This window comes from Spinacia oleracea, chromosome 1 (genome assembly GCF_020520425.1).
Source record: "Spinacia oleracea cultivar Varoflay chromosome 1, BTI_SOV_V1, whole genome shotgun sequence".
NCBI lineage: Eukaryota > Viridiplantae > Streptophyta > Magnoliopsida > Caryophyllales > Amaranthaceae > Spinacia > Spinacia oleracea.
In genome coordinates, this window is record NC_079487.1 from 114,117,449 (window position 1) to 114,144,054 (window position 26,606).

Below are 26,606 nucleotides of genomic sequence, written 5' to 3' on the forward strand. Positions count from 1 at the left end.
CTGAATACATTCCCACAGACAGACAGGCCGGAGTAAGATTGAATGATTAAAAAGACAGAAGTGGTCATATAGATTGCAATCTTGTACTTCATTTTGACAAATTAAATGAAACAATTACTCCCCGTGTTCGAAATTAATGTTCTATTTTACTCAAGAATTCGTAAGATAGTACTCCGTAATGATTTATAATAGAAAGGTAGTACTCAGAAAGAATTTAACTGTCAATAGATATTTGTTCAATATATGCAAACATGATCAAGAAATGAAAGCTTCACAGGTCCAACATAGTTCCTCAGCTTAACTCATCCCTAATAACATAGTTCCGGAACTGTGAAAACAATGACAGACCCCTATATTATATACAGAGCATGATCTGAAGAACAAGGCTCTTAAATCCTGGTATTCTTGGTGCAAGAATAAGTGGTCTCATCTGCTAAAGCCGGACCAGCAGCTGCCTTGACAGAATCATACTGGTGTCTGCATCCAGGACAACGCGAATCTACCTCGAGTATCCTTTGGTGACAGAACAAGCAAAGTTGAAAACCACAGGGGCATGGCAGGAAACTCAAGTCTGTAACATCAAAATCTTCGCAACAAATCGGACAAGCACTCGAAAAGCAGCGTTCTGAATTAGAAGACTTGAACATCAACTGATGTTGAGTATAGCCAAGGCTAGGCAAGCTTCTAGGACGATAAACATCATTAAGGGTCCAAGCTCGAGTATTACCAACATAAGATTTATTAATTTGTGAAGTGTGTGTATCGTTTTGAGGTGTCAAAGCATCTGCAGCTGCTTCCCAATCATCAAAACATCTGTCATCTGATCCATCACTACAACTACTACTACTTAACCAACAAACCTCGTCTTTATTGTCATCCAATCTTCTCACAATCAACCCATTTGTAGTACGTGACTCTGTTTCGTTCTTATATGTTCTCGGTGTCTCATTCTCGTGTTTTCTTCCACCCACACCCTCATTGCCCTTTATTTTTTCCACATTACTCGTTTTTTCTCCACGATCATTGTTTTTCTCCGCATTGCATTCGTTTTCGACTGTACAAAATCATATCAGCAAGCAAACAAGATCATTAAATAACCAAGATTACCTCTTTAAATCTAACCTAAAACAACACCACATTAGCAAAATATTTGTTTTTTTTTTCTTTTGACATCGATTTAAACTTGCATTAAACGAAAGGGTTCACAATTACTCCCTCTGTCCCTTCATACTTGACCTATTTTGACCGGACACGCTTGCCAATGCACGACTCTAACCACTAATTTCTTTAACTACATATTATAAAAACTTATTTTTTATTTTGAAAATATATATTAAGATGAACCAACAATATATTATATACTAACATTCGTTTTCATACACTAGAAATAAAATAGGGTGAAAGTGAATTATGTAAATAGTACAAAAAGTCAAAATGGATCGAGTATTAAGGGACGGAGTCACGGAGGGAGTACAACATCAATTTTACTTTATTCGTTATTGTTTTGAGAAATCAATTCCTGCACCTTCAATACCTCAATTCTCATGCATTAAACAAAACCATCAAGAAAAATAAATCCCCAACAATTTAACATATTAAAAACTCCCAAGAAAATATCAGAAACAGAAACAAACTAAGCGTATTAAGCAAGAATTTTTTTTTTTCAACAAATACGAGTTATCATCGTGTCAAACGGTCTTATACAAGAATTTGTCAAACGGTCTTATACAAGAATTTACAGACCTACACGTACCTCGTACGTGCCGTTGTTCTCTCTTAACATCAACCTTGTTCTGTTTCGATTTCCCATGTTTGTTTCCCTATTATCATCAATAACACAAAAATCATCACTTTTATCGAAGAACGTTTTTTATAAAAAACATCAGAAAACGGAAGAATAAATAGAGAAATATCGATATAAAATTGTAAAAGTACCCTTTTCTTCTTGGAAGAATTCTTGTAAGTAGACGAACAAACACGACCATTAACAATTGCATCAGAACCCATTATTTAAATTTCTACAAATTTTCCAGAAACTCAAAGAATTTTGCAGAATAAATTTTTTAAAGAAAGAGATTTGGAGAGAGAAAAAAGAAAGAAAGAAAAGGGGCAGGAGAGAGGGATGGCTTAGATATAGCGCAGCACGATTGTTATGAGGCCATAAAATTAGGAAGCCTTTCTTTAATTTATACTTCTCCATAATAATAATTAATAAATTAATAAAAAACTTAATAACATAAGTATTATTGCAAAGACATTAGACATCTGTTACATCACATATTCACATGTGTTAATAAAGTACTTTCCGAAATTTTCTGGTTTTTTTTTGGCCTTTTAACATTTGTTACTTAAGGTGTAATTTATTTATTTTAATACGTACGGAGCACGTAACTTTAGTTACTGTAATAGTGTAATCATATGAGTACATGACTGTATTATGTACACACAAAAATAAAAATGAAAAATCCATAATCTGTATTTTTTATCAGGATGTTAATTAATTTAGTTGATGTTTATCGTTGTAATTTTTAGTTCTAACATTTTATTTGGTGCGGTTCGTAATTCGTAAAGTATATGGTCAATTTAACCAAATATTTTCTTTGTTGCCTTTATAAACACTAGATGAAGGTGATTTAGGAAATATGCAAATTTATTTTTGACTAATTTTTTTCCCCCCATAACTATTGCTTTTCGCTTTACGAGATTTAACTTCGCTCTTGTGATTAATTTTTATTAGTGAATGAAATTAATGGTTAAGATTGGTTCTCGAAAAGAGAAAGTATGATTGTATCATGTGTTATAAGAGCATCTCCAATAGTAAGCTAACGAGTTAATAAAATAGTGCACATTCAATTCTACAAGACTATGACTATACAGTAATATAGCTATATTGGAAATACATCTAATAAAGAACAATATGTTAAATGATAACATGTTTAGTTACTTAGTCGGTTGATAAACAACAGTTCGAATACTCGGTTGAACAACGCACATTGAATTATATCTTTGGTTTATAAAGGTTTAAGAAGTACAATTACTTACGAATTTTATCATTTGATATCTTGGCATTTCGGCTCTGTTTGGTTTGACGGAAAATATTTCAAGTAAAAACTTATTTCTGAGGCGGGTTATGAACGGTTTGAATTAAACGGGGTGTAAACGGGTTACGGGTTGTAAGCGGTTCGGGTTGTAAACGGTCCGGGTTGAAACGGTTCGGGTTGTGAACGGTTCGAGTTGAAACGGTTAGGGTTGTGAACAGGTTTTCCCCGGGTTGAAACGGTTCGGGTTGAAATAAATTGGGTCATTAACGGTTTTCGGGTCCATTCGGTTCGGGTAGAAACGGTTTCGGGTTGACGCATGACGGTTTGTTATCGGGTATCGGGTCTTAATCGGTTTAATATTTTCTAGACGGTTCGGGTTCGGGTTGAATGTTATCGGTTCGGTTAGTTTTCGGGTTTCAACTAATGGGTTATTAACGGTTCGAATTCTTAACGAATCGGATTAACCCAGCGGGTTCAACGGTTCGGGTTGAGATTTGACAGCCCTACCATCACCCATTACCCAAAAAAATTCCATCAATTAATCAGTAATTCACTGTACCTTGCAGTTAACTTTTGAATTTAAAGGATATTGCAATCCTTTGGATTCACATATTAATAATAGATTTTGTTGCAAACATATTAATAATTATTAATAATACTACAACATAAACCCTTATAAGATACTACCATTATATTGACATAAATTTATTATTAAAATTGATTTATTATATCAATTAGTTATAATATTGATAAAAATATATATTTAAAAGTGACTATGTACCCATGATGAAGATGGGATGAGAGTTCTCAAATCCACTAAATTAAAACTAACCCAATCACCAAAGTGGGTACATATTATCCTTATACCCGTTCACCGACACCATATTTATATTTAGTTGTCAAATGAGTTGATAATAACCATATTTGACAATTAGCTTGTTATGTCAAGTAAGATTTCAAGCTATTTTATTGTCTAGTTAATTTGTGCTCCGATGGCGAGCAACTAGCTTGTTATTTAAATTGGTCTCACTTGTCACACTTGTCAATTAATTATTTGACAATTTTTGGAAGCTAGTTGTCAAGCTAATTTATTATTTTCACTCCAATGGTCTAACTATTAGTTTGAAACTTTTATAAATTTTAATCTAGTCTCTAGCTACAACTGTTGGAGATGGTCTAAGTAACAGAGAGAGTCAACTTGTTGATACTTAACTGCATCTAAGCCATATATACGACTACATTTAGTTGGATTTATAAGTTAATTGAACTGAGCCGATTGTCAAGCCTATTTTTATTACTAAAAAATTTACAATACGTTAACCAAAATCATTACACGATATCTAGCTTGTGGGGCTTAATGGCCTACATTTGCAATCCAATCGGTTTCTTGATTCGCCTCACAAAAAAATATGTTTCATTTGCCAATAGACTACATTTGTTAGGAGGGCTCAGATATCTCTCGTTAAGAGATCAATTTGCCATGGAGAAGACCAATGACATTGAATTGCTTTGAATAATAGAAGCAGAGATGGCCAACGTGGGGGGTTAGGTGGGTCGTGCATTGGGGGTAATTGACAGACGACCCACCTCAGTTAATTTAGGGTGGGTCGAGTCGTGGGTCGTGTCGGGAAAAATGGACACACTACATGATGGGTCGTGGGATACGTGGGTCGTGGTGGGTTGTGCGCGTTGAGTAGGTCTGATGGGTTTGGTGGGTTACGGCAGGTTTTGAGGCTTAGTGTGACCCCGATGAGTCAAGTGGGTTAGATGGGTTTGGTGGGTTTAGATGTGTTTTAATAGCTTATTTGGGTCAGGTGGGTGTGGACGACTATTTAAGTTCAAATTAATTAATTCTATGTTATTCCAATTCTCATATAAATGTGGTTAATGTACATTTAAACAACAAAATTAAAATTTATCAGCATTTAAACATACAAAATAGTTTAAATATATTAGGATGTCGGGTCTGGTGTGTCACATAGTTAGGTGGGTTGGGATCGTGTGTTGGGTGGGTTGGGTTTGTGGGTAGGGTTGGGAGGGTTGGTTTGCCATGGTGGGTTGTGTCAGGTCCGATGGGATGGGTTGAAATGGATTGTGATGAAAAAACTCGACCCACGCACATGAAGAAAAATATCCGAGTTGAGCGTCATGGGTCATAAGTGGATCCAACCAACATGACCTATTATGGGTTATCTTAGGGTGGGATGGGTCAGACGCGACCCACTGGCCATCTCTAAATAGAAGATCGTCACCTTTAATAATTACATTTTTGATGTCATTGTCTTGACATGAAGTAGCTGAAGCGTTGAAGCTTCTGCTATTTAGCAAATAAATAAGTCTACTAGTACTTTAGTACGACATGTAAATGTGATACTCCTCTATCCCTTAGGTCCTTTGTGGGTCTATGTAGTGTATTTTCCTGTTTCCTTTATTATGATAAATTAGGTTTACAGTTGTAAGACAAGAGACGACGTTCCTAAATTGCACATTTTTCCTTTTAAAATGTGGTACCAACAAAAATATCAACATCTTTTTCCAGAAACTTCTACTCCGTATTCATTTGTAATGTTTGATAGATAAGCACGAATATGTCACTTTCAATTTGGGTGATAAATTGACTAAAATTAAAATAAAAAATTGTGAATAAATATTTTAAACTGGTAATGTGACAATAAAATCCGAGCAAAAGAACTAAAGAAGCACAAGCAAGGCTTTAAAACAAAGTGAGATTAATCAAAACAAAATAATCCCAGGAATTAAAACCCGGTATCATAAAATTCATAACTGTGTAAAATGTCCAGAAAATAGTCTCTACATATTCTGTATATTCACTTGCATCTATATCACTCACTAGTCACTACCCAAAGGGTTAACTAAAGGTTCCATTTCAAGGAACCCACCAGAAATAGCGGGGCACTACAGCTGAAGATTGCAATACCTATGAACAATCAAGGGGATTACAATTTATAGAGATATATAATCATACAAGTATTATACAAGAACATATTCTGTCACCAGAAGTTTTTATGTACATCTTGGCAGAACCCTAAAAGCGAAGGGGCAGCCCAGACTCCTCGTTGCGCTTTTCTTCCCCCAAGCAAGATAAGATTATCAAGAGGAGAATCATCATATTGAGGCCACCTTTGGTTAACTAACATTCCACTTTATATTGTTAGAACCTGTAAAAAGCCAGTTAGAGGTGTGAATATTGTATAGGAGAATAAGGTTCAAGTGTTTGCTTCATGAAAAGATCGTGAGAAAAGTATAAAAATGAGTTATTGATTAGCAAAAGTATAACTTGCCTGAATTTTAAAGCATCTGTATGAGTTATTCACCGGCAAGCTACAGATAAAAACCTGTTGAATTTGTCTGCCCTTGCCTTGTTTCGTCTCTCACACTGATCTGGTTGCAATTTTTCCCTCTTGCTCTTTTTTCGTAAAAAGAAATCTTCCGTGTCCAGAACATAGGATATCTGTAAGAATAAAACAGCATGATCACATATTCACATACAAAGCATATGCACAAACCAAACCAGAATTCAAAAAAAGCAAAAAGCATATAAGCTGGATGGTGTTGATTTGGTAAGACATCAAGCATGCCAGATTGCCAGATATACGCGAGATCAACTTCACTAATTCACAAACTTAGTACAAGTGTCTATTCAAGGCTCAATTAAAGCAGTCTCTTGTAGCATGTTGGGCAAATATCAATAACCTAATAGCATCTAGCATGTACAATGAAGCACGCAATTCACAGTTCATGCAAAATGGCATTGCATAGGAATCTCAGATCATACAATCATAAAAGGAGGTTCTACGAGAAAAACTGAGGAACAGATGACCAGGATTGAAATTAAGAAGATAGTCAAATACTTAAGATTGCACGAGGTCCTTCCAACAAGCAAACAGTTCAACTAGTGTGTGACCAAAGTGAGTGGTCATTTCACCAGAAAGAAAAAGTGAGATGCTACTCAAAAAGCCAAGTAATAGAGCATCTATGCACAAGAGACAGGAAAGTGAAACACACCTTGGATGAACTGCAAGCAATTTTGCATTCCAAGCCGTTAAATAATAGGATGCCCTCCATGGCTTTTGATGTGGCCAAATATTCATCAAGTCCAGTATACTTCTTTTTGTTCCTGCATCAGAGACCAAATCAACCAAATGTCAAAAGCATTTCAAGCCCAACTTCAGAAGGATTACCCCCAAGCCCTCTCCTCAGATCCTAACTTTAACACCCTATTTTATGAATATGCTTGAAATGACAACAGTTTCTTTTTTCTTAAAGATAAACATGTACAACAATCTTACGACACCAGATAAAAAAATTATGGCATCCATGTGAAAGAACTTGAATATATTAATACGTAGTATGATACAAATATCAGTTTAGAAATAACTACCTCTGCAGCATAATTCCTTGAGATTCTTTTCTACTGTTGGGGACAATTGATAGAAAATCATTGTACAGATAAGCTGCAAAATTAGGTTCTATAGAAACTGCAACCATCTCAGGCTTCTCATTTCCATTGTCCATCAGTTGAATTGATAAACGAGTTGGGGAAGAAGACTAGAAAGTAAACAGAAAAAGAAAAGAATTCAATAAACGCACAACAAAGAAGTATCACAAGCTATATGCTATACTGGTTAAAAAGTGAAAGTCAGAATCTTACAAACTCAAACCGATAAATATTGTCCTCGTGCAGTAAAACACGTGCATTTTCATGATAGACAGAATCAACAAATTTTCCAGGTTTTCGTGATTTTTCATATTCATAAAGTTGGAGAAGCTTATTGTCCATCTCATCTGTCGCAACAGCTTGAAGCTGTAGGAAAAGAAAGAAGTTTAGAAAAGACAACATTAAAGGTAATTCTTTTCCCCTTTATATAAATGCAGAAGATCGTCAGAGAAACATACCTGCTTTACAAGTTTATAAATTAATTTGTCCAATGTAAATAGCAAATATGATTGGTTTCCAAGAATAGCTCGGCAATCATCCTCAAACTTTGAATTATCAGATGAACCATCGAGCAAATAGTAAAGGGCAGTCATAAAACTGCAAAGAAATGAAGTCGTAATCAATAAAACGCCAATTACGAGTGCAAGTCCATCAACTGTTAGATAAATGCTTCATTACCTAGCATACGGATCTGAAGAGCTTGAATCTTTCAAGTTTCTCCATTTTGTTTGAGAGTTTGTTTTAGCTGCAAGTAACCTTTCGTACAATATCTGACAAGACATCACAGATTTAGTAATTCCAGTTAGTTTAGTCAACAATTTTGTAATAATGACGACAACGAGTCTTTTGGTAGACGGTAATAGTTATATATGCAATTTTGTAAAGATAGCCTCATAGCAAAGACATTGGACATCCCCAAACACGTTCATTTCTTCATCAATTTCCATTACCTTTCAATAATGGAAATTTATAAAGAAAAGAGAGGCGTAATAGGATGAACCAAGTATTATCCTGGACATTGTCATGAGACTTTCTTTGCGAAATTATATATAAATAACTACTACTACTTTTTAACGCCTACTAAATAGGCCGTAAGATGCACAAATTTGAGAGACAACAGAAAATCATGAGAAACAGAAACATGTACTTACTCTGTGCAGCTTAAGTAGGACATAAAAATTATCATTTCCGTAAAAAACTCTAGAATGCTTCTTGCCGATGTCTCGAGAAACCAAAGACACATGTTTCGCAAGAGGCTTAACCGACAATAAGAATCGTTCAGATAATGGCAATGGGCTTGCGTCGCCACCTGAATAGTGCACATCAGCTTCACCTTCACTCTCAGCCTTACCTTCAATCTCATCATGTTCGACATCTTCCTCTTCTTCGTGCTCTTCCCTAGAGCACTCGTCGCCAGCAGATTCACTGGCAGACATATCATCACCAGCCTCAGATGCATTTTCACTGTCTTCATCGTCGGCATCGGCATCATTTTCGACCCTGGCATCCTCACCATTGTCATCTCGATACTCATCACTATGTTTTATCTTAGGCCCCGCCTGCATACCTGCATCTCCATATGCAACAGAGTTGTCTTCGTCAATATCACCATTTGGCGAGAGTTCCCCTTCTTCTTTTTCAATTTTGGGGTTCCCAATAGATTCTTCAAGATGCTTATTCACTTTAGAGCCTTGGTTTCCATTAGCCAAACTGGCAGCTGAAACATCAGTAGCCTGCTTGGCATCAGAGGGCATTTGAAAGTCAGCTAATTATGTCAAAGACATGTGATCAGTATCACAAGTTGTTTTCCTATAGATTAACTGAATGCAAACATGACGTACCACTGGTCGTGCTTGGGTAGCATCAATCAAAGACTTCACATCCTCTTTACCATTGACTGGCTTCAATATAATTGATTGAGAACCTTCAAAATTTTACAGTAAAATCCATATGAGATAAAAAGGGTGAAACATTTGAATCCATAACGAAAACTGCACATCTATATCAGGCTCTATCACAGTTGAATGATGAAGAGTATACTCCATATATTTTGGTGCCAACAAGAACTCAAATCAAATTAGAACAAAAATCAATTTTCTATCTGGGAGGATAACTCTAACCTGATGCTAGTTCTGTATTGCTTCTACCGTGGTGGCTTTCTACACCACTTTGAGGTGATGCACTGGAACCGAGTAGCCGTTCTGATACTCTATCAGCTGCACTAACATCATTTAACGTCTTTGGCTGGGCATTAAACGACGAACCTTCTTTACCCATTGCATCTGATTCACAGAAACTAAGCTCTCTCGCTGTAGCGTCACCATTAGCCCTGGAACATTTGGCGGCATCAGCAAGTGAGTTTTCTTCTCCATTGACAGCTAGTTTTGGTTGTCTAGTGTTCACAGTTGCAGCATCAGCAGCAGGACTCTGAAGCATTTCTGATACAGCACCATTTCTTGTGGGCTGTTGCCGAGATTTGGCATCTTCAATACCTTCAGCAGCATGATTCCGAGATATAACTCCCAGCATTGGCTCCAAGAAGATAGTCCAAAGCCTCATCACTTTGTTTAGCTGCTCTTTCGTTGACAAAACTTCCTCACAAGAAAACTTTATTAGTTTGTACAAGTCTTCATGGATGTCTCTATCAGAATACACAAAATCAAAATGAGGGACCAACGGTCTTTTGTTTCCAGCAGCAACTGCCAAAAGCATGTAATCCTCATTCTGCATATTCTCTTTAATTTCTTTGAGTTCTGCAACCAAGGCTGTTATAGAGAAGGTATTAGAACACACACACACAAAAAGAAAACCAACTAACATAAAGAACTCTTCAAGTTTTATAAGTACATGTGCTATGCTTGAGACTAAACAATGGAGCTAGTTTGATTGGGTGTCTTTAAGTGTATGTTTTTTTATATGAACAAATTCCTCTGTTGGTTATTCCTTTACATTAAAAGGGACATTAACATCCTTTAACATGGCAAGGTACCTAAGTAACACAAAAAGTAAAAACGTAGGCCATCAATATCAAATTCAAACACACTCGTTATGAAAAGGAATTCTCTGTGGTTAATCGGCACCGCAATAAGGCAAATACAAGACTGCTGACTAGCTGAGTTCAATCTCGTCTTTCTAACTTTAGATCAAGAAACTAGAAAGAAAAGTACAGTAATAGAAGAAAAATATGAACTATACTGTTAATGGTTCAGTCCCCTCTTTTTGGAAGAAAACCCTCACTCCCAGGGAGAAGTCTAATGAAACTTTGAAGCTAAGACTTCACAACTTTCCATTGCATTTCTTTCTCAAATCAATACATCAGAAGTAGTCACATTCAAATGGATCACTCTACCCTCCGCGAGAAACAAACAGGAACAGATATCTTAGGCAAGATAACATAGTTAGGAAAACAATTTTAGAACCATCGAAACAGGAATATATTTCAGACCTAAGAATATCTATCAACTTTAACTCATTGGTAACAGGTTACAAGTTCATCAGTACTACAGCAAAAGAGGCAAGGCTAACAAATAGCCACTAAATGATCCTTTTCTTTACTTGTTTAAATACAATCCCTAGTGGCAGTTTAGCTGTAATTCCCTAAACTCTGAGATGTAAGGGACAAGTCAATTGGATATCACGGGAATGTAAATGCACATGCAATATTCTAAAGTCTAAAGTGCATTAAAGAGAACTTACCTTTTGCACTCAAGTTCTTGGAATCTTGCTGCTTGAAATAGAAGCTTCTATGATCAAGTGACTTGTAGTGGTTTCTGGCATAGATATCAGACCAGACCTTGTTAAAGTCTGTACGGCATTTTGTCCACTCTTCTTGTTTCTGCTTAAGTCGAGTTAATATAACAGGCAAAGCAAGAGCTTGATTTTTACGCAATATATCCACCACATCCAAACCATGATCACCATAAAGTCGTTCTATGCACCTCAGATTAAGAGCTGTATGAGAGGAGAAACAAGGTTATAACAAAGAAAAAGGTGATGCAGAATTGCAGATTTCAAATACAGCTCTAAAATGAGAAAGGGTGCAGAAAAAAAGACCATACCTGTAAAGTGGTCCTCGATACGAATAGGAGCATCTGAACTGATATTATTACTATTAACATTGTTCAGTAGATCTTCCACACGTTTGGCAGTTGAGCTCACGGACTCCAGCAACATGTCCAACTCAAATCTGAAGCCACAAGACAAAATTTCCAATTAAGAACAAAACATCTAAGAAGATGAAACCATTTAAGTTTGACCTAAAGAAAAAGTCAAAGTAAACAGAAACATCTACTGTGACAGTACCAACAAACAGCTCACATCCAGCAAATCTTGTGGTGGCATAAATCATGATTCAGACAAATAGTTGCACGTGTATAATAAAACAAGCACCAGAAGATTGAATCTATGAACAGCTAAATCAGAAATAAAAAGTTTAAGTAAAAGATGTAAATCAATACAGTGCACTTGCTTACCTGTCATCTTCACATCTAAAAAGGCTTTCCTCATATTGGTTTCTGCGCATGTGTTTAAAGGAGTAGTCCTCGCTTCCTGAGGTCACAGAGACCCAATAATCATTCAGTACTTGTGCACCGATCTCCGATCGCTGGCTTGCATTAGGTATTGGATACTGTGGTAACAAAGAACCAAAGTGCATTAGTGAACATCTCAGTTAGACAGTGTAACGAGAGCTGAAAAGGCATTATAACATACATCATCAGGTAAAAGCCGATAGCTAGCTGTGCAGCTTTCACAGTTAGAAAGATCAAGTTCTTGGATAGACTTGGAAGTATAATCCCTATTTGGTTTTTCTTTAGCTGGATCTATTTCACGCTTGGGTGCTTTATCTTTCTCATCCGCCCTAACTTGTCTAGGCAAATGCCCATCATTCAATAAAGGCTCTGCAGTTCATAGCGCATTCCATCAAATTCACTGATAATATTTCAGTAATCAATGTAGTATATCATTGGCATCAATAGATTAAAGAAAGTAAGAAAGTGCTTATAAATACTTACTTTTGCCTATAGCACCAACAAGGTATCCTTCTGCAAGCAGAAAAAAGAACTAAGGGACCACAGAAAAAAAAACACGAGAAAAAATTTGATCTTGAAAACTTAAAGTTGATGAACTTGATTGAGAACAGTTCAAGTCTTACCTATATTCTCACAACGCTCCATAAAGTCAGTGAACCCTAGCATAAGATCCTGGTGCTTCCCCAGTAGATCAGCAATCTAAAATGATAAGGCGGAGTCATTTAGGAATTAGAATCTTAAATTTAAGCATAACCCCATTTAACAGTAGTTTACATGTCTTTTTTTATATGCTTCTGTAAAAGACTAGTATGAGCGTTAATTTGTAATATACCAAAGCAATTGTCTCATTCCCGTAATTTAACACTCATACTTGTCTTTCACATAAGCATATAAAAAAGGATACATTTCATTCCTAAATGCCTTTTAATTGCAAAGGCTTCGCTTTGAAAGCATGGCAAAAAAAAAAGTCTCTCGTAGCCACAACTCCCCCTCCTCGCCCGAAGAAGGATTTAAGTTTCTCCGTCTTTATGAGAACTATTCTTTACTGTACCCCAAATATGTTTGTGAGAGGGACTTCCTCACTTAATTTTTGAGTTTGACATCAATTCAACAGCAACAAATTCAACCCTCAAAGATGGGCTATTCTGTGTAGGATCCAGAACGTCACCTAGTCGGCCTCCAACTCTCCAAGTCAGTCTCCCAAATAATTTAATATTAAGGTCAATGTCAGGAAGCAGGGAAATCATTACACAATTCATACAGGCCCCACGACAAACTACAACAGTAGAGTAAAATTTAATGCCAAGTAATCTCATATAGAGTGTGCATGCTGGACACTTTTAACAAATTCTAATAGAAGCCAATAGAAAGAATTTTGATTGTCCCTTTCCATGAGAGTTTACCAATCAAAGGAACAATGATGAATTGACTAATACAAAAACAAGGGGCTTTTCCCTGTACTGGATATTATTTAAGGCAGCTAACACCTTAGGTAGTAACCAATAGAGAACACAAACCTTCTCTTCAAATAAAATGCAATTCTCACATATTCAAAGAGATAAGTAAGGTCAATGATTTAGTCAAGGTCATGTGATGCAAGGGCCAATCAATCTACCTCAATTACACAAGGACTCAACCAACTTGACAAGCTACTGAGTAAAGCCTGTTCAATTTAGAGTTGGAGGCCTGTTCAACAGTTCGGATGGTTAAACAATTCCAGTAAATCTCAAGGAAACAAGACTACATATCAGCTCGACCACATCTATCTAGTGAGTGGAAGTCAAAGTTGCCATGGAAAATGCTATTCAATGTTCACTTCATCAAAACAACCCGATAAGCACCCAAATGAACATGACTTGGGCTTACCAAGCTGTCTCCTCTCTGGGAATCAATACTGGATATTGTTGACCAGCAACATGAAAATGACTTGGACGAATATACTAATTTTCTCCTCTCTGGGAATAAATATTGGATACTGATGACCACAACAGGCAAATGACTTAGACGAATATACTAATTTTAAGGTGTCCCCTCTGTGGAAATCAATATTGGATACTGATGACCAGGTAGGAAGGATGTGTTCATCATGGAAGTTGGTGCCAGTAGCTGAGGGTTTCAGGATCCTATACAGACATTTCTTCTTTTATGCCTCAGGCAAAAGTCACAGCTAGAATCCATTCAGTAAATTATACTTCAATCTTGTAACTTGTACTCAAGATACTAAAGAACGTCAATTCAAGTCATGCAAGCATAAGACTTTCTGGTAGTAATGTGAAGCAGACAGCCGCAGTGGGATGAAGGACTAATGGTTTCATGCATTTAAAAGCAGCAAGAAGGGAGAATTATTGTGTTTGGAATTGGGATATGCCATCTAATAAACTACTGTACAACAATCTTTCCACAAAACCTCACTCGATGTTAGAGGATCAAATGCCAACCAATTATTGGTGTGCACATACTATATACTTGTACAAACATAGAACAAAAGAAATAAATATATGAAGACGCGACTCAGAGAATCTTCAAATGAAAATAGAATGTGCAGGAAGCTAAAATGTGGAAAACTAAAATTCTAAGAGAAAGAATGAAGAAAGATATCACATTTCTTAAGAACAGCTATCAGCAAAGACTAATTGATACATACCAAACTTTGCAATTCACTTCTGGTTATTATTTCTGTGCAATATATATGCAAGCATTTTATGAATGCCTGGTAATCATCTGTAGCCAGTTTCTCCTTGACCTTCTCACAATAATTGAATTCTTGATTAGGCATGCCTAAAACACCACCAAGCAGGAGACAAGTCAGAAACAGAAAATGAGTTGAGCACTGTAAGTACACAAGGCAATTTGAGAAAAAACACAAAAAGTCCACAATTCCAGGATTTCACGTCAAGACGACTTAAAAGATATAAGCGAAAATATATCAGCAAGTCTCCTATTTGTAACAGGTTTATGTCCATCTAAGCATGAATCCCACAGCATTTAGCTCGCCTGAATCAAGCTGATAGAATAATACAACAATAAAAATCTACAATTCACGTTAAATAATTTGCATCTCCATGAATTGAAGCTAACAAATATAGTAAGAGATATTACCGCATGATCTGGAAGAAGTAAAAGTGTATATCCGAGAGTAAATTCTCCGACACACTCTCACCTTTTCTTTTACCTAAAAATGACCCCTACTTTTAGTCATTGAAACCCCAAAATGCCCCTACGTATAACCGAAATTTTAAAAATAACATGTCCTATTCACTGTGTATGCGCTCAGAATCATATTTATAAATAACAACAGTGACCGATTAAGTGTCAAGTTGCAACCAGTTACCAACATTGAATTTGTAACCAAGCTGATTAATTACTGGCAGAATAGTTTAAAATATCCCAGGGACTTCACACTATATTGAATAGCAAGCACAAACTAGAATATACGAATCATAAATTAGCCGAACACTCAGTTTGTGTTCTACATACAATGACCGTTTGTGTCAATGACACAATTTGATGGAGTATGATCCTCCGCCCCTCTGGTGTTGGCAAATACATATAAGCATTAAAGATGACGACATTCTTGCCATATCAATAGACAGACCACAGACTTACTTTTCGCAGCAGATTTGTCATCTGAAGATGCCAGATGGGAATTTGCTCCATAACCTTCATCTTTTCGGACAGGCTTTCTTTTATCGGGATAACGTTGCATGTTGAAATCCCTATTGTTATCATGCTTCTGTTCTCTGTCATCTAGATCATGATTCCTCCTTTCACGGTTGTCCTTATCACGCTTCCTCTGATCCTTGTGTGGTTTCATTGCCACTCTCTCTTCATCCAATTCTGGGCGATCAACACTAAGTTCATGCTCGGCATGGGAAGTGCCAACTTTATCCCTATGCAATCGCTGTTGTGATTGACAGAAGAAATATATTAAAAAATCAATTATGGAAATGGCATTCGTGGACAATTATGGAACCAAATGTGATATCATATTACCTTATCCAGATGCATTTGCCGTGATGAAGGCACAGCAGAACTTCTTTCATCATGTCGAGGTAAACTACTTCGAACATGCTGAGGAACAGCTGCTGCTGATGAATTATCTGGTAAAAACCTAGTAAACTCTTCTAACAGATCTGGCTGGTCTTCAAAAAGTTGTGAAACCTGCATAAAAAATTCAAAGCAAAATCAGCAAAAAAAAATCAGATACAAGCAATGTAGCAGAAAATAGTCATCCTATAACACTGAAGAAAGACCATGAACTTACCTCATCATATACTTCACTGATGTTTTTATGTTCCTTACGGTACATATTCAATATGTCAAGGAAAGATTTATATACTTGCTCGTCATTTTGGAATCGCTTCTGCATGGGGGAGGATGACGAGAGAAATCGTCAAATGGAAGCTAAAATGACCATCTATAGCAACTTTAAAGGTATAAATGTGTTACCTTTATCTTGTTCACAAAATTTATAGCCTCATCAAACTCCACAGCTTTTTTTGGTGGAGGCTCCTCGTCATCCAGGGTGATCTCATACCCCTTCGGCAGGAAAGTATTAAATCCATAAATAAGATTGTTGTGCCCCTTGAATAATTCCTTTACCCGACCTATGACACCCTCAGTGTCAATTCTGTATATAAGAAGAAAACATCACATTTTACAACTTAGGATCACCTGTTGCAGTATTACAAAGCTATTAAACCTAAGATAAAATCAAAATCTTACCTTTGTGCCTTAAAATCTTTCATGACCTCAAGGAAATGGTCATATTTATCTCTTTGATCCTGAAACATCTCCTTCACTTCTTTAAGATATTGAAGGGCATCATCTGTTGTCAACTTCTGTCCTCCACCCACACCCCCTCCAATGTTCTGAGGTTGCCCATATCTTCATCAGAAACACACAAAATGTCAACCAAATACATGCAAAACAAATAATCAGAAACTCAGAGAATCTTTCACAACCCTAAATCAACCCTAAATGCTAAGATTTAGGCTAATTTTCACTATAAATATCAGTTTCAACTTTCAACAAAATGAATTTACTTTTACTCCCATTAATTAACAAAGTCTCCAAATTTAGGTTAACAATTCCCAATTAATAACAAAAAATTTAATTACAACCCTGGTTTCGAATTAGCCATTTACACAACATGATCAACAATACAATTAACAAAAATTCAAAACCCCCAATTTGAAAACAGAACGACATAATGGAAAGAACACTCACGATTCTCCTCCTCTAAAAGGTCGTTTGAATTGAGAGCCAGCAAAGCTCTCATCTCGTAATCTCTTCATTTCTGCAATCACCCAAAACAACAAATTTCATTAAAACCACAAAATTTACAAAGCCCATAACCAAAATTTGCTCAATTATTCATTCAACAAACAAATTATTCACCTTTATTGCTTCTCCAATGATTTGGAGAACAAAACACAACCGCAAAATTGGGAATTAGATCTAACCCCCGGAAGGGTTCCAAAGAACACTTAACAAACGCTAAGATCACCCACGAAGCAAAAACTCAATTGGTAAAAAAAACACTCAGTTTAGTTTTACAACACAACCTTTTGAATTTTCTGTATAATTTGTGGATTTTTCTCAAAGTTTATGCATAACGAACGAACGAAGTTGAAATTGGAGTTTAACAACTGAGTGCGAATCAAAGGAAAAGGGAATGGAATTTGACAGAAATACTTAGGTGAGAAGTTGAGAGAAGCGGAGAGAGAAAATACAAAGGGCGAAGAGAAGACGAGCAAAGAAATTACTTACGTGATGGTACTATGAGGTTTACACAAAAATAAGAATGTTATGTGCTCAAGTCTTAAAATTTCGAGGTTTTTATATCCCATATTTTATGTTTTCCTAAGTTGATTTTGATTAGGAGTAGTTTTTCGTTTAAGGTAGGTATAAATTTAATTTCTTACTAATCTTTAATTAAATTTTAGCGTGCGCGGTTTCTTTTTTATTGGTTTAATATTAGATCTGTGTGAATTTAAGAGAGCCAGGCTTACGCCTGGCTCTTGTTAAAATATGCAGAGTGTGGTAAATTACTATTGTCACAGGAGTGTGGTAAATACAAAAAAAATTACATATAACCCTAATAAGATTAATTTCTAGTTAATTTTTAATCAATATTTTAGCGTGTAGTTTTTTTCATCGTCATCTGTTTACACCTAAATCATTATATGATAATTTAAGAGAGTCAGTCGGAAGCCATATTGTTAGAGAGAATCAAATATTTACCGTAAAATCTAAGTAGTGTTATTATTGCCATATCAGAGGTACTCCGTGAATGCAACAACAATTATATTTGACCATAATAAATTTTGAATCTCTTTAAATAAATCATAATAATTTTGCAAAAACATCGATAATCTATCTATGAACAACAAGATTGGCTCGGGTCAAGTGGTCTAGTCCGACCTTATCATACGAGTATCAAAATAAGCGTGATGATTCATTTTGCTAGGTGTTTTTCCCTTTTGGCCCGAATCTACTAGAAAACCTATCAAGCACGACCCATATTTTTGCTAAATTGGTCGACCCTATGATCAACAATTCAACAATGTCTACAAATCTGCATATATTTAAATGTTAGAAAAATGGTTAGTATAATAATGAACGATAAATAATAATAATAATAAATAATAAATACTGATTAATAAATAATAAATTATAAATAATAATAATAATAATAATGATAATAATAATAAGTTGTAAAACCTCTCAAAACAGGCGATTAGGGCACGATTATGTGCGTTTAAGGTCCCCTCCTCGTCGATTATTCAGGGAGCTCCGGCGTCGGCGTCGGTGTTCCGGGGTCAGGCGAAGGCGGTAAGGTTTCAGGCGGCGGCGATCAGACGGTTTTCAGGCGGGTTCGTGGGGTTTTTGCAGCGGGTTCGTGGGGTTTTTGCAGCGGTTTCGTGGGGTTTTTGCAGGCGGTTGACAACGGTTTTTGCAGGCGGTTTTCAGGGGTCGTAGGTGTCGGAGGTTTTCAGACTTTTCCGGTGGCTTAGCACGGCATCAGTTTCAGGTTCGTGGGTTCGTTTTCCGGCAGTTCGAGAGTTCCGTTGTTCCGTTTCAGTTTGGGTTTCAGTTTGGTGTTTCGATCAATTACCGGCAATAGTTTCATTTTGGGGATCACTTTGGTGTTTCGATCAGGTCCGTGGGTCAGTTTCCGGCCATTTGTGAGTTCAGTTTCAATCGTGAGTTAGGTTTGGTGATTTGTTCGCTTGGGTGCAACAATCGTGAGTTCAGTTTCGGGTTCGTGTTCACTTGGGTGATTCGATCACTTGGGTTTGTTGTGTGGTGTTCGTTGGTGTTCGTTGGTGTGGTGTTAGTGTGTTGTGTGTCTTTGTGGGTGTGTAAGTGTGCTTGGTAGTGGTACTTTTTGGTTGAAGTGCTTTGATATAGCTACTTCCGTGGAGAAGTTTTATTGCCCTTTTGTGGGTCTTAGCGGGTGCCAGGATGGCGGTGGGCGTGGTTTGGTAAGGAGTTCTCTGATCACTCACTTACGGGATCGTCATTGTTGCTCTGATGTGCGGGATGTAACCCGTCAGTCCCTTACTACCAATTTGCAGGTTTTTACTTCGGCTGAGGTTACCTTTCGTCGTATGGGAATTTGGTTATGTGGAGATTGTTTCAAGACGCATACTCATCGTATTAGGTGTCGGCATGGCAGTGGTTCTAGTACGGTTTTTGTGGACCCACCTGATTCTGGGGATGGTACTATTCGTTTTACTCTCTACGGTATTCAAAAACCTCAAGCTCCTGCTTCCGAGCTGTCTACTTCTGATGCGCCTCGAGAACAATATTTTTCTTTTGATGTTGCTCTTCTGGACACTTTATGGTCTAAGCGGTTGCGTTCTGTGAAATCCATCCCTCCCAAATGTCGTTTGGGTTTTTCGCGAGTTCTGAAAGGGGCGCTTGATAAGGTGATTTGCAGACCAGATGACATCGCTTGTTGGGTTCAGTTGCTCGTGTTACCTCTTTGTGTCCTCAAGACTTTTTCTCCACGAAGTAATCGTGAGTGTTCCTCCGGTGTTAGGCGGCTGCAGCAGGAGGAGTGTATCACCTCTGCTATTCGTTCTTGGGGTGTGCCTGGCGGTTCTGAGCAACTTGTCATAGACACATTGGCTAGTGTGTCTCCCTCTCTATTGGATGTTGACGATGACCATGATTTGGCGGAGCGTAATATTAAGCAATGCAAGAGAAAGATTTCTGACGGTCACTACATTGCTGCCGTTAGGGTTCTTTCTTCCTCAGGTCTTGCCCCTTACGATGATGCTACTCTTGCAGATTTACAAGAAAAGCACCCTTCCGTTCCGGTCCCTACCTTACCGGATATCCCTGTTGATCATCACCTTTCTGCTTCCTCCGCTGTTGTTTTGGAGCAGATTATGGGCTTTCCGCGTGGTACTTCGTGCGGTAGAGATGGCTTGCGTGCTCAGCACCTTTTGGATTGCTTGGGTGGTGCTGCTGTAGCTGTTTCTGATGAGTTGGTGGATGCTATCACTCAGGTAGTTAATCTCTTTCTTGCTGGAAAGTGTCCCGCTGAGCTTGGAGGATACATTGCTAGTGCTCCTCTTACGCCATTGGTTAAGCCTGGTGGGGGTGTTCGGCCTATTGCTGTGGGTACTATTTGGAGGCGCCTTGTTTCTAAGGTCGGGGCTGCTTTGATTGGTCCGCGTTTAGGAAACTACTTTGGAGGTCTGCAGTTTGGAGTTGGGGTTCCAGCAGGTGGTGAGGCCATTCTCCATGCTGTCAATCGGTTGGTTGAGGCTCGTGGGGCCGATGTTGGCCTATCTATGTTATTGGTGGATTTTCAGAATGCTTTCAATTTAGTTGATCGATCGGCTTTGTTGCGTGAGGTTCGGCTTCATTGTCCTGCTCTTTCGCGTTGGGTTGAATTCTGCTACTCTTCTCCAGCGCGACTGTATTATGGGGAGCATACCTTGTGGTCTTGTCAGGGTGTGCAGCAAGGGGATCCTCTCGGCCCTTTGCTTTTTTCTCTGGTTCTACATCCATTGGTGTGTCGAATTCGAGACTCATTTGATCTATCTCTTCAGGCATGGTACTTGGACGATGGCACTATTGTTGGTGACACTTTGGTGGTTGGGTAGGTCTTGGAGTTGATTTTGGAGGAGGGTCCTCGTTTAGGTCTCCATGTTAATGTTTCTTGGTGGCCCAGTCAGTATGGATTCCTCTTTTTGTAAGGAGGTTGTTTCGCAGCGTGTGTCGAAGACTGTTGTGTTGATGGATGCTGTAGCCAAGCTTAATGATCCCCAGTGTGAGTTGTTGCTTCTTCGTGCGTGTACTGGAGTTTCTAAACTCTACTTTGCTATGCGCACTTGTCCGCCTCATCTTTTCGAAGCGGCCCAATTATCTTTTGATGTGGCTCTGCGGGCTTCTTTAGAGCGCATCGTGGTTGCTTCGGGACCTGGGTTCGGTGACTGGCAATGGCGCCTTGCCACCTTGCCTTATTCTTATGGAGGATTGGGTGTTTATTCAGCTGGTGATGTTCGGCATTATGCTTTTCTTGCATCCCGTTTGCAGTCTTCTGGTTTGCAGGATTCGCTTCTTCGGCTTTCAGGTGTTGAAGGTCCGGGACCGGCCTTTGATGATGCTCTTGGTCTTTTCAACAGGACCGTGGAGACCGACCTTATGCGTAGCCCTAGTGAGATCGCTGCCCCCAGACTCATGAAGAAATTGGCAGACATATATTTCACGAAGGTTATTGCTGATGCGGAATCAGCCTACTCCTTATCTTCACGTCTTGTTGCCCTATGGAAATCTCAGCAGGGGGATCACTCCTCAGCTTGGTTGCGGGCAGTCCCCATCTCGGGGTTAGGCCAGACTATGAACGGTAAGACTTATCGTTCGGTTCTTTGCTATCGGTTGGGTATTCCGTTGTTCTCTGATTCGACGTCGTGTTCTGCTTGCTCTCGGGTTTTCGACGGGGACATTTATGGGGATCATGCCGTGTCTTGTGCTGGGATTGTGGGTATCAAACATCGACATAATGTTGTTCGTGATACCCTTTTGGATATTTGCTATCGGTCGGGGATTTCTGCTCGCAAGGAGGTTGATGTTGGGCTGACTAGTGAGAGCGATGGAGCTCTTCGTCCTGCAGATATATTGCTTTACTCATGGGATGGCGGTCTAGATGTGTGTGTTGACTTGACTGGATCTTCCCCTATGACGCAATTTGGGTTGTCAGGCTTCATTCCGGGTCGGGTTGTGGCGGTTGCAGCACAGCGGAAGCAGGATAAGTATGCGGCACGTTGTAGGGCTTTGGGTTACGGTTTCTTTCCTTTTTCCTTCTCTTCTTTTGGGGAATTAGAGAAGGGGGCTGTTTCTTTGCTGAAGCGGGTTCAGACGTACTCCAGGGCTCAGGACATTGGGGCACGGGCAGCTGCCCACATTTTCAGCAGGATTGGGTTCGCCATAGCTAGAGGAGTGGGGGCCCAGATTGTATCTCGGCTCCCCTCCAACTTCTTGTAGTTCACTTGATCTTTATAGCTTGTTAAGCTTGTAACGTTATAATAATAATAATAATAATAATAATAATAATAATAATAATAATAATAATAATAATAATAATAATAATAATAATAATAATAAAGCTTAAGAAAGGGAGGGCTCATGCGTGCCGGTGTCGATCGAGGAGTGCTCGTGCGTGTACTGGAGTTTCTAAACTCTACTTTGCTATGCGCACTTGTCCGCCTCATCTTTTTGAAGCGGCCCAGTTATCTTTTGATGTGGCTCTTCGGGCTTCTTTAGAGCGTATTGTGGATGCTTCGGGACCGGGGTTCGGTGACTGGCAATGGCGTCTTGCCACCTTGCCTTATTCTTATGGAGGATTGGGTGTTTATTCAGCTGGTGATGTTCGGCATTATGCTTTTCTTGCATCCCGTTTGCAATCTTCTGGTTTGCAGGATTCGCTTCTTCGGCTTTCCGGTGTTGATGGTCCGGGGCCGGCCTTTGATGATGCTCTTGGTCTTTTCAATAGGACCGTGGAGACCGACCTTATGAGTAGCCCTAGTGAGATCGCTGCCCCCACACTCATGAAGAAATTGGCAGACATATATTTCACGAAGGTTACTGCTGATGTGGTATCCGCCTACTCCTTATCTTCTCGTCAGGTTGCCCTATGGAGATCGCAGCAGGGGGATCACTCCTCAGCTTGGTTGCGGGCAGTCCCCATCTCGGGTTTAGGCCAGACTATGAACGGTAAGACTTATCGTTCGGTTCTTTGCTATCGGTTGGGTATTCCTTTGTTCTCTGATTCGACGCCGTGTTCTGCTTGCTCTCGGGTTTTCGATGGGGACATTTATGGGGATCATGCCGTGTCTTGTGCTGGGATTGTGGGTATTAAGCATCGACATAATGTTGTTCGTGATACCCTTTTGGATATTTGCTATCGGTCGGGGATTTCTGCTCGCAAGGAGGTTGATGTTGGGCTGGCTAGTGAGGGTGATGGAGCTCTTCGTCCTGCGGATATATTGCTTTATTCATGGGATGGCGGCCTAGATGTGTGTGTTGACTTGACTGGGTCTTCCCCTATGACGCAATCTGGGTTGTCAGGCTTCGTTCCAGGTCGGGTTGTGGCGGTTGCAGCGCAGCGGAAGCGGGATAAGTATGCGGCACGTTGTAGGGATTTGGGTTATGGTTTCTTTCCTTTTTCCTTCTCTTCTTTTGGGGAATTAGAGAAAGGGGCTGTTTCTTTGCTGAAGCGGGTCCAGACGTACTCCAGGGCTCAGGACATTGGGGCACGGGCAGCTGCCCACATTTTCAGCAGGCTCGGGTTCGCCATAGCTAGAGGAGTGGGGGCCCAGATTGTATCTCGGCTCCCCTCCAACTTCTTGTAGTTCACTTGATCTTTGTAGCTTGTTAAGCTTATAATAATAATAATAATAATAATAATAATAATAATAATAATAATAATAATAATAATAATAATAATAATAATAATAATAATAATAATAATAATAATAATAATAATAATAAATAACTAGAATTAATATATGTCTTTAGATCACAATCATATCATTACTCTTGTCGAATCTACTGTGTTAAATGAAGTTAACATTGAATTAAGAAATGTGAGATGAAATTGAAGGAAATAATGCCCTTGGTCCAAGTATGCATTCAATGATAAGTCTAATAAATGCGGTTCAGTATTAATTAACAAGTTAATAATTCAGTGAGATCAAGTGAGCTGAATGCCTAGCTAGAGGCCGCTTCAGTTCAAGTGGAATTAATGATATTAATCCACAGCTTACTCTTGACTGAACCCGTAGGGTCACACAAATAGTACGTAAACGGATCAAGTATTTAATGGCATTAAATACTCCATCTATGGATATTCGGAATCGACGGATCTTGGTTTCAGTGGGAGCTGAGATCGTCACAGGCAAGAAATGAATACTCCGGAAACGATGATATTGCCGGAAACGGAAATATGGATCGTATCGGAAATATAAATATTATCCAAGTCGTAGATGTTGCCGGAAACGGAAACATGGTACATATCGGGAAATATTATTGGAAATAGAAATATTGCCGGAACCGGAAATATTGCCGGAAACGGAAATATTGTCTGAATCGGAAATATTATCGGAATCGGAAAATAATTCCGGAAACAGAAATATTAAATATTTGTTCGAAACGGAAATTAATTCCGGAATCGGAAATGTTAAATATTGTTCGTATCGGAAATGAATTCCGGAATCGGAAAATTAATCGGAAGCGCGTCGTACGAATTAGCATCGGACGAGCTTGCTAGACGAAGGCCCAACACGAAGCCAGGCCCACGTCCAGCAAGGGAAACGCGCGCCACAACACGCCAGCCCAAGGCTGCGCCAGGCCCACCGCAAGGCAGGCCCAGCGCGCGCCCAAGGCTGCGGAAGTCGTGGGCTGCGATGCTCGGGCTGTGCGCACGCGCGCATCGCGCCCCTCGTGGGCTGCTGTGCGTGCGTGGGTGTTTGTGTTCACATACGAAACCTAAAACGTACAGGATTCGTTTAATGATTAAATTCCTAATTCTATTTGATAAATTAATTAAATAAGAGTTTCATTAGGATTCTAATTTAATTAATTCGTATCCTAATAGGATTCCAATTCTCTTTCCATACCCCTATAAATATGTGGCCTGGGTTCACAATTTATAACAAGGTTTTCAAGTATTCAAAGTGAGTTTTTGAGAGAAAAATTCAGACACATTCCTTGCCTAAAAGTGCCGAAAATTTTAGTACCTTAAGGGCGATTCTAGTTGGTCAATCTTAAGGCGGACCCGGACGTGCTGTGGACTATCTACGGAGGGACGACACTTGGAGTCCTAAAGACTTGTTCTTGTTCGGTTCGGGCGCAGCTAGGGAAGGCACGCAACAAAGAGTATGCATCTAAACTATGCTATATGATTATGTGTAAATAATATGTATTCCTGGCTAAATGGTTTTTCCGCATGATTTATGAATTGTCATATGAATCATAACCTAACAGAAATATCAACGACCGTTTGTGCAAACAAAATGTGACCGACATAATTTATGAAATTATTAATGTTTTAAGGGGAAATTAATTTGTAAATGGAGGCTTTTAAAGACGAGGAGAAGATGGTGGGATCGAATTGAAGGTGAAATTGAACCGAGCTCAATGCTAGTTCGAGGTTCAATTGAAAGTTTAGTCGAGGTTTTTTCGAATTTATGCAAAATCAAGCTACAACAATTTCAATTGAAGTTGAAATTGAAATTGGAAACTAATGATATTCAAGAATAATAAAAGGATTAAATGAGAATTGATAGCTTGAAACTGCTCATGAGTTGGAGAATTATTAATGAAGAAGAGTGTATGGAATAGAATGTGAATTGGGAATGGGGAAGATGGAAAGTAATGGGACTATTGTCTGCGTTTTGCAATGTTGTTGTTTGTTTCAAATTTTTTTTTTTTTAAGAAGAGTAACAGGATGGGACACGTGCACTTCTAGTTTTGGTTTTGGTTTTGTTTTTAAATAATAGGTATGGAGGTACAAATATTTGCAATAACATCAATCAATAAAAGATACACAATGATTGACATGTGTCATCTCCAGGCGCGTTCTTACTTATTTAAAAAAAACAATTAAATTAAAGGAACTTTCGAAAAATTAATATTTTATTGAAAAACATATAATTTCCTTCCCTTCTAATCTTCTATATTACGACAAGAATCTTAAATAATGAAAAATATAAATGAAAAAGTTCCTAAAATTCTTGTCTTGTTTTATTACTTTTTAAAATCACTACAATAATTTTAAAAAACTAATCGTACATGGTATTATTATACGTCCATATCGCTATAACCTATTTACAAAATTTAACTAAAATTATTATCCATGTGATATGTGTCTCTTCTTTGAGGGAACGTTTCCCGAACATATTTTTAGTATCAACTTTAGAAATATACGTAATATTAATAATCAATTAATAATTACCCTGTATTTTCACATGTAATAGTGGAGTAGAAAAAACAAGCCTGTGGTTGAGTCGATAAAATATCTAATAAATCATAAACATATTTTTATTATAAAAAAAT

The 26,606-nt window shown here is 38.3% G+C and overlaps 2 protein-coding genes across 2 annotated transcripts; both read right to left on the reverse strand.

Annotated features, from left to right (window-relative positions):
* Positions 1 to 197: 197 nt before the first annotated feature.
* LOC110786812 (uncharacterized) lies at positions 198 to 2,164 on the reverse strand. The gene is made up of 3 exons (XM_021991393.2): positions 1,936 to 2,164; positions 1,754 to 1,820; positions 198 to 1,054 (listed from the first exon to the last, which is right to left on the reverse strand). Exons 1-3 carry the CDS (start codon positions 2,005 to 2,007, stop codon positions 390 to 392), a joined length of 804 nt encoding a protein of 267 aa, XP_021847085.1. The 5' UTR covers positions 2,008 to 2,164; the 3' UTR covers positions 198 to 389.
* A 3,606-nt stretch (positions 2,165 to 5,770) lies between these two features.
* Positions 5,771 to 17,839, reverse strand: LOC110786835 (paired amphipathic helix protein Sin3-like 2). Its single transcript, XM_021991411.2, has 24 exons — positions 17,430 to 17,839; positions 17,259 to 17,328; positions 16,755 to 16,916; positions 16,479 to 16,659; positions 16,294 to 16,392; positions 16,023 to 16,190; positions 15,636 to 15,930; positions 14,674 to 14,807; positions 12,653 to 12,728; positions 12,513 to 12,542; positions 12,211 to 12,398; positions 11,973 to 12,127; positions 11,559 to 11,686; positions 11,197 to 11,451; positions 9,621 to 10,265; positions 9,342 to 9,424; positions 8,652 to 9,233; positions 8,179 to 8,270; positions 7,959 to 8,097; positions 7,714 to 7,866; positions 7,444 to 7,610; positions 7,068 to 7,179; positions 6,344 to 6,513; positions 5,771 to 6,220 (listed from the first exon to the last, which is right to left on the reverse strand). Exons 2-23 carry the CDS (start codon positions 17,324 to 17,326, stop codon positions 6,373 to 6,375), a joined length of 4,053 nt encoding a protein of 1,350 aa, XP_021847103.1. The 5' UTR covers positions 17,327 to 17,328; positions 17,430 to 17,839; the 3' UTR covers positions 5,771 to 6,220; positions 6,344 to 6,372.
* Between the last annotated feature and the right edge of the window lie 8,767 nt (positions 17,840 to 26,606).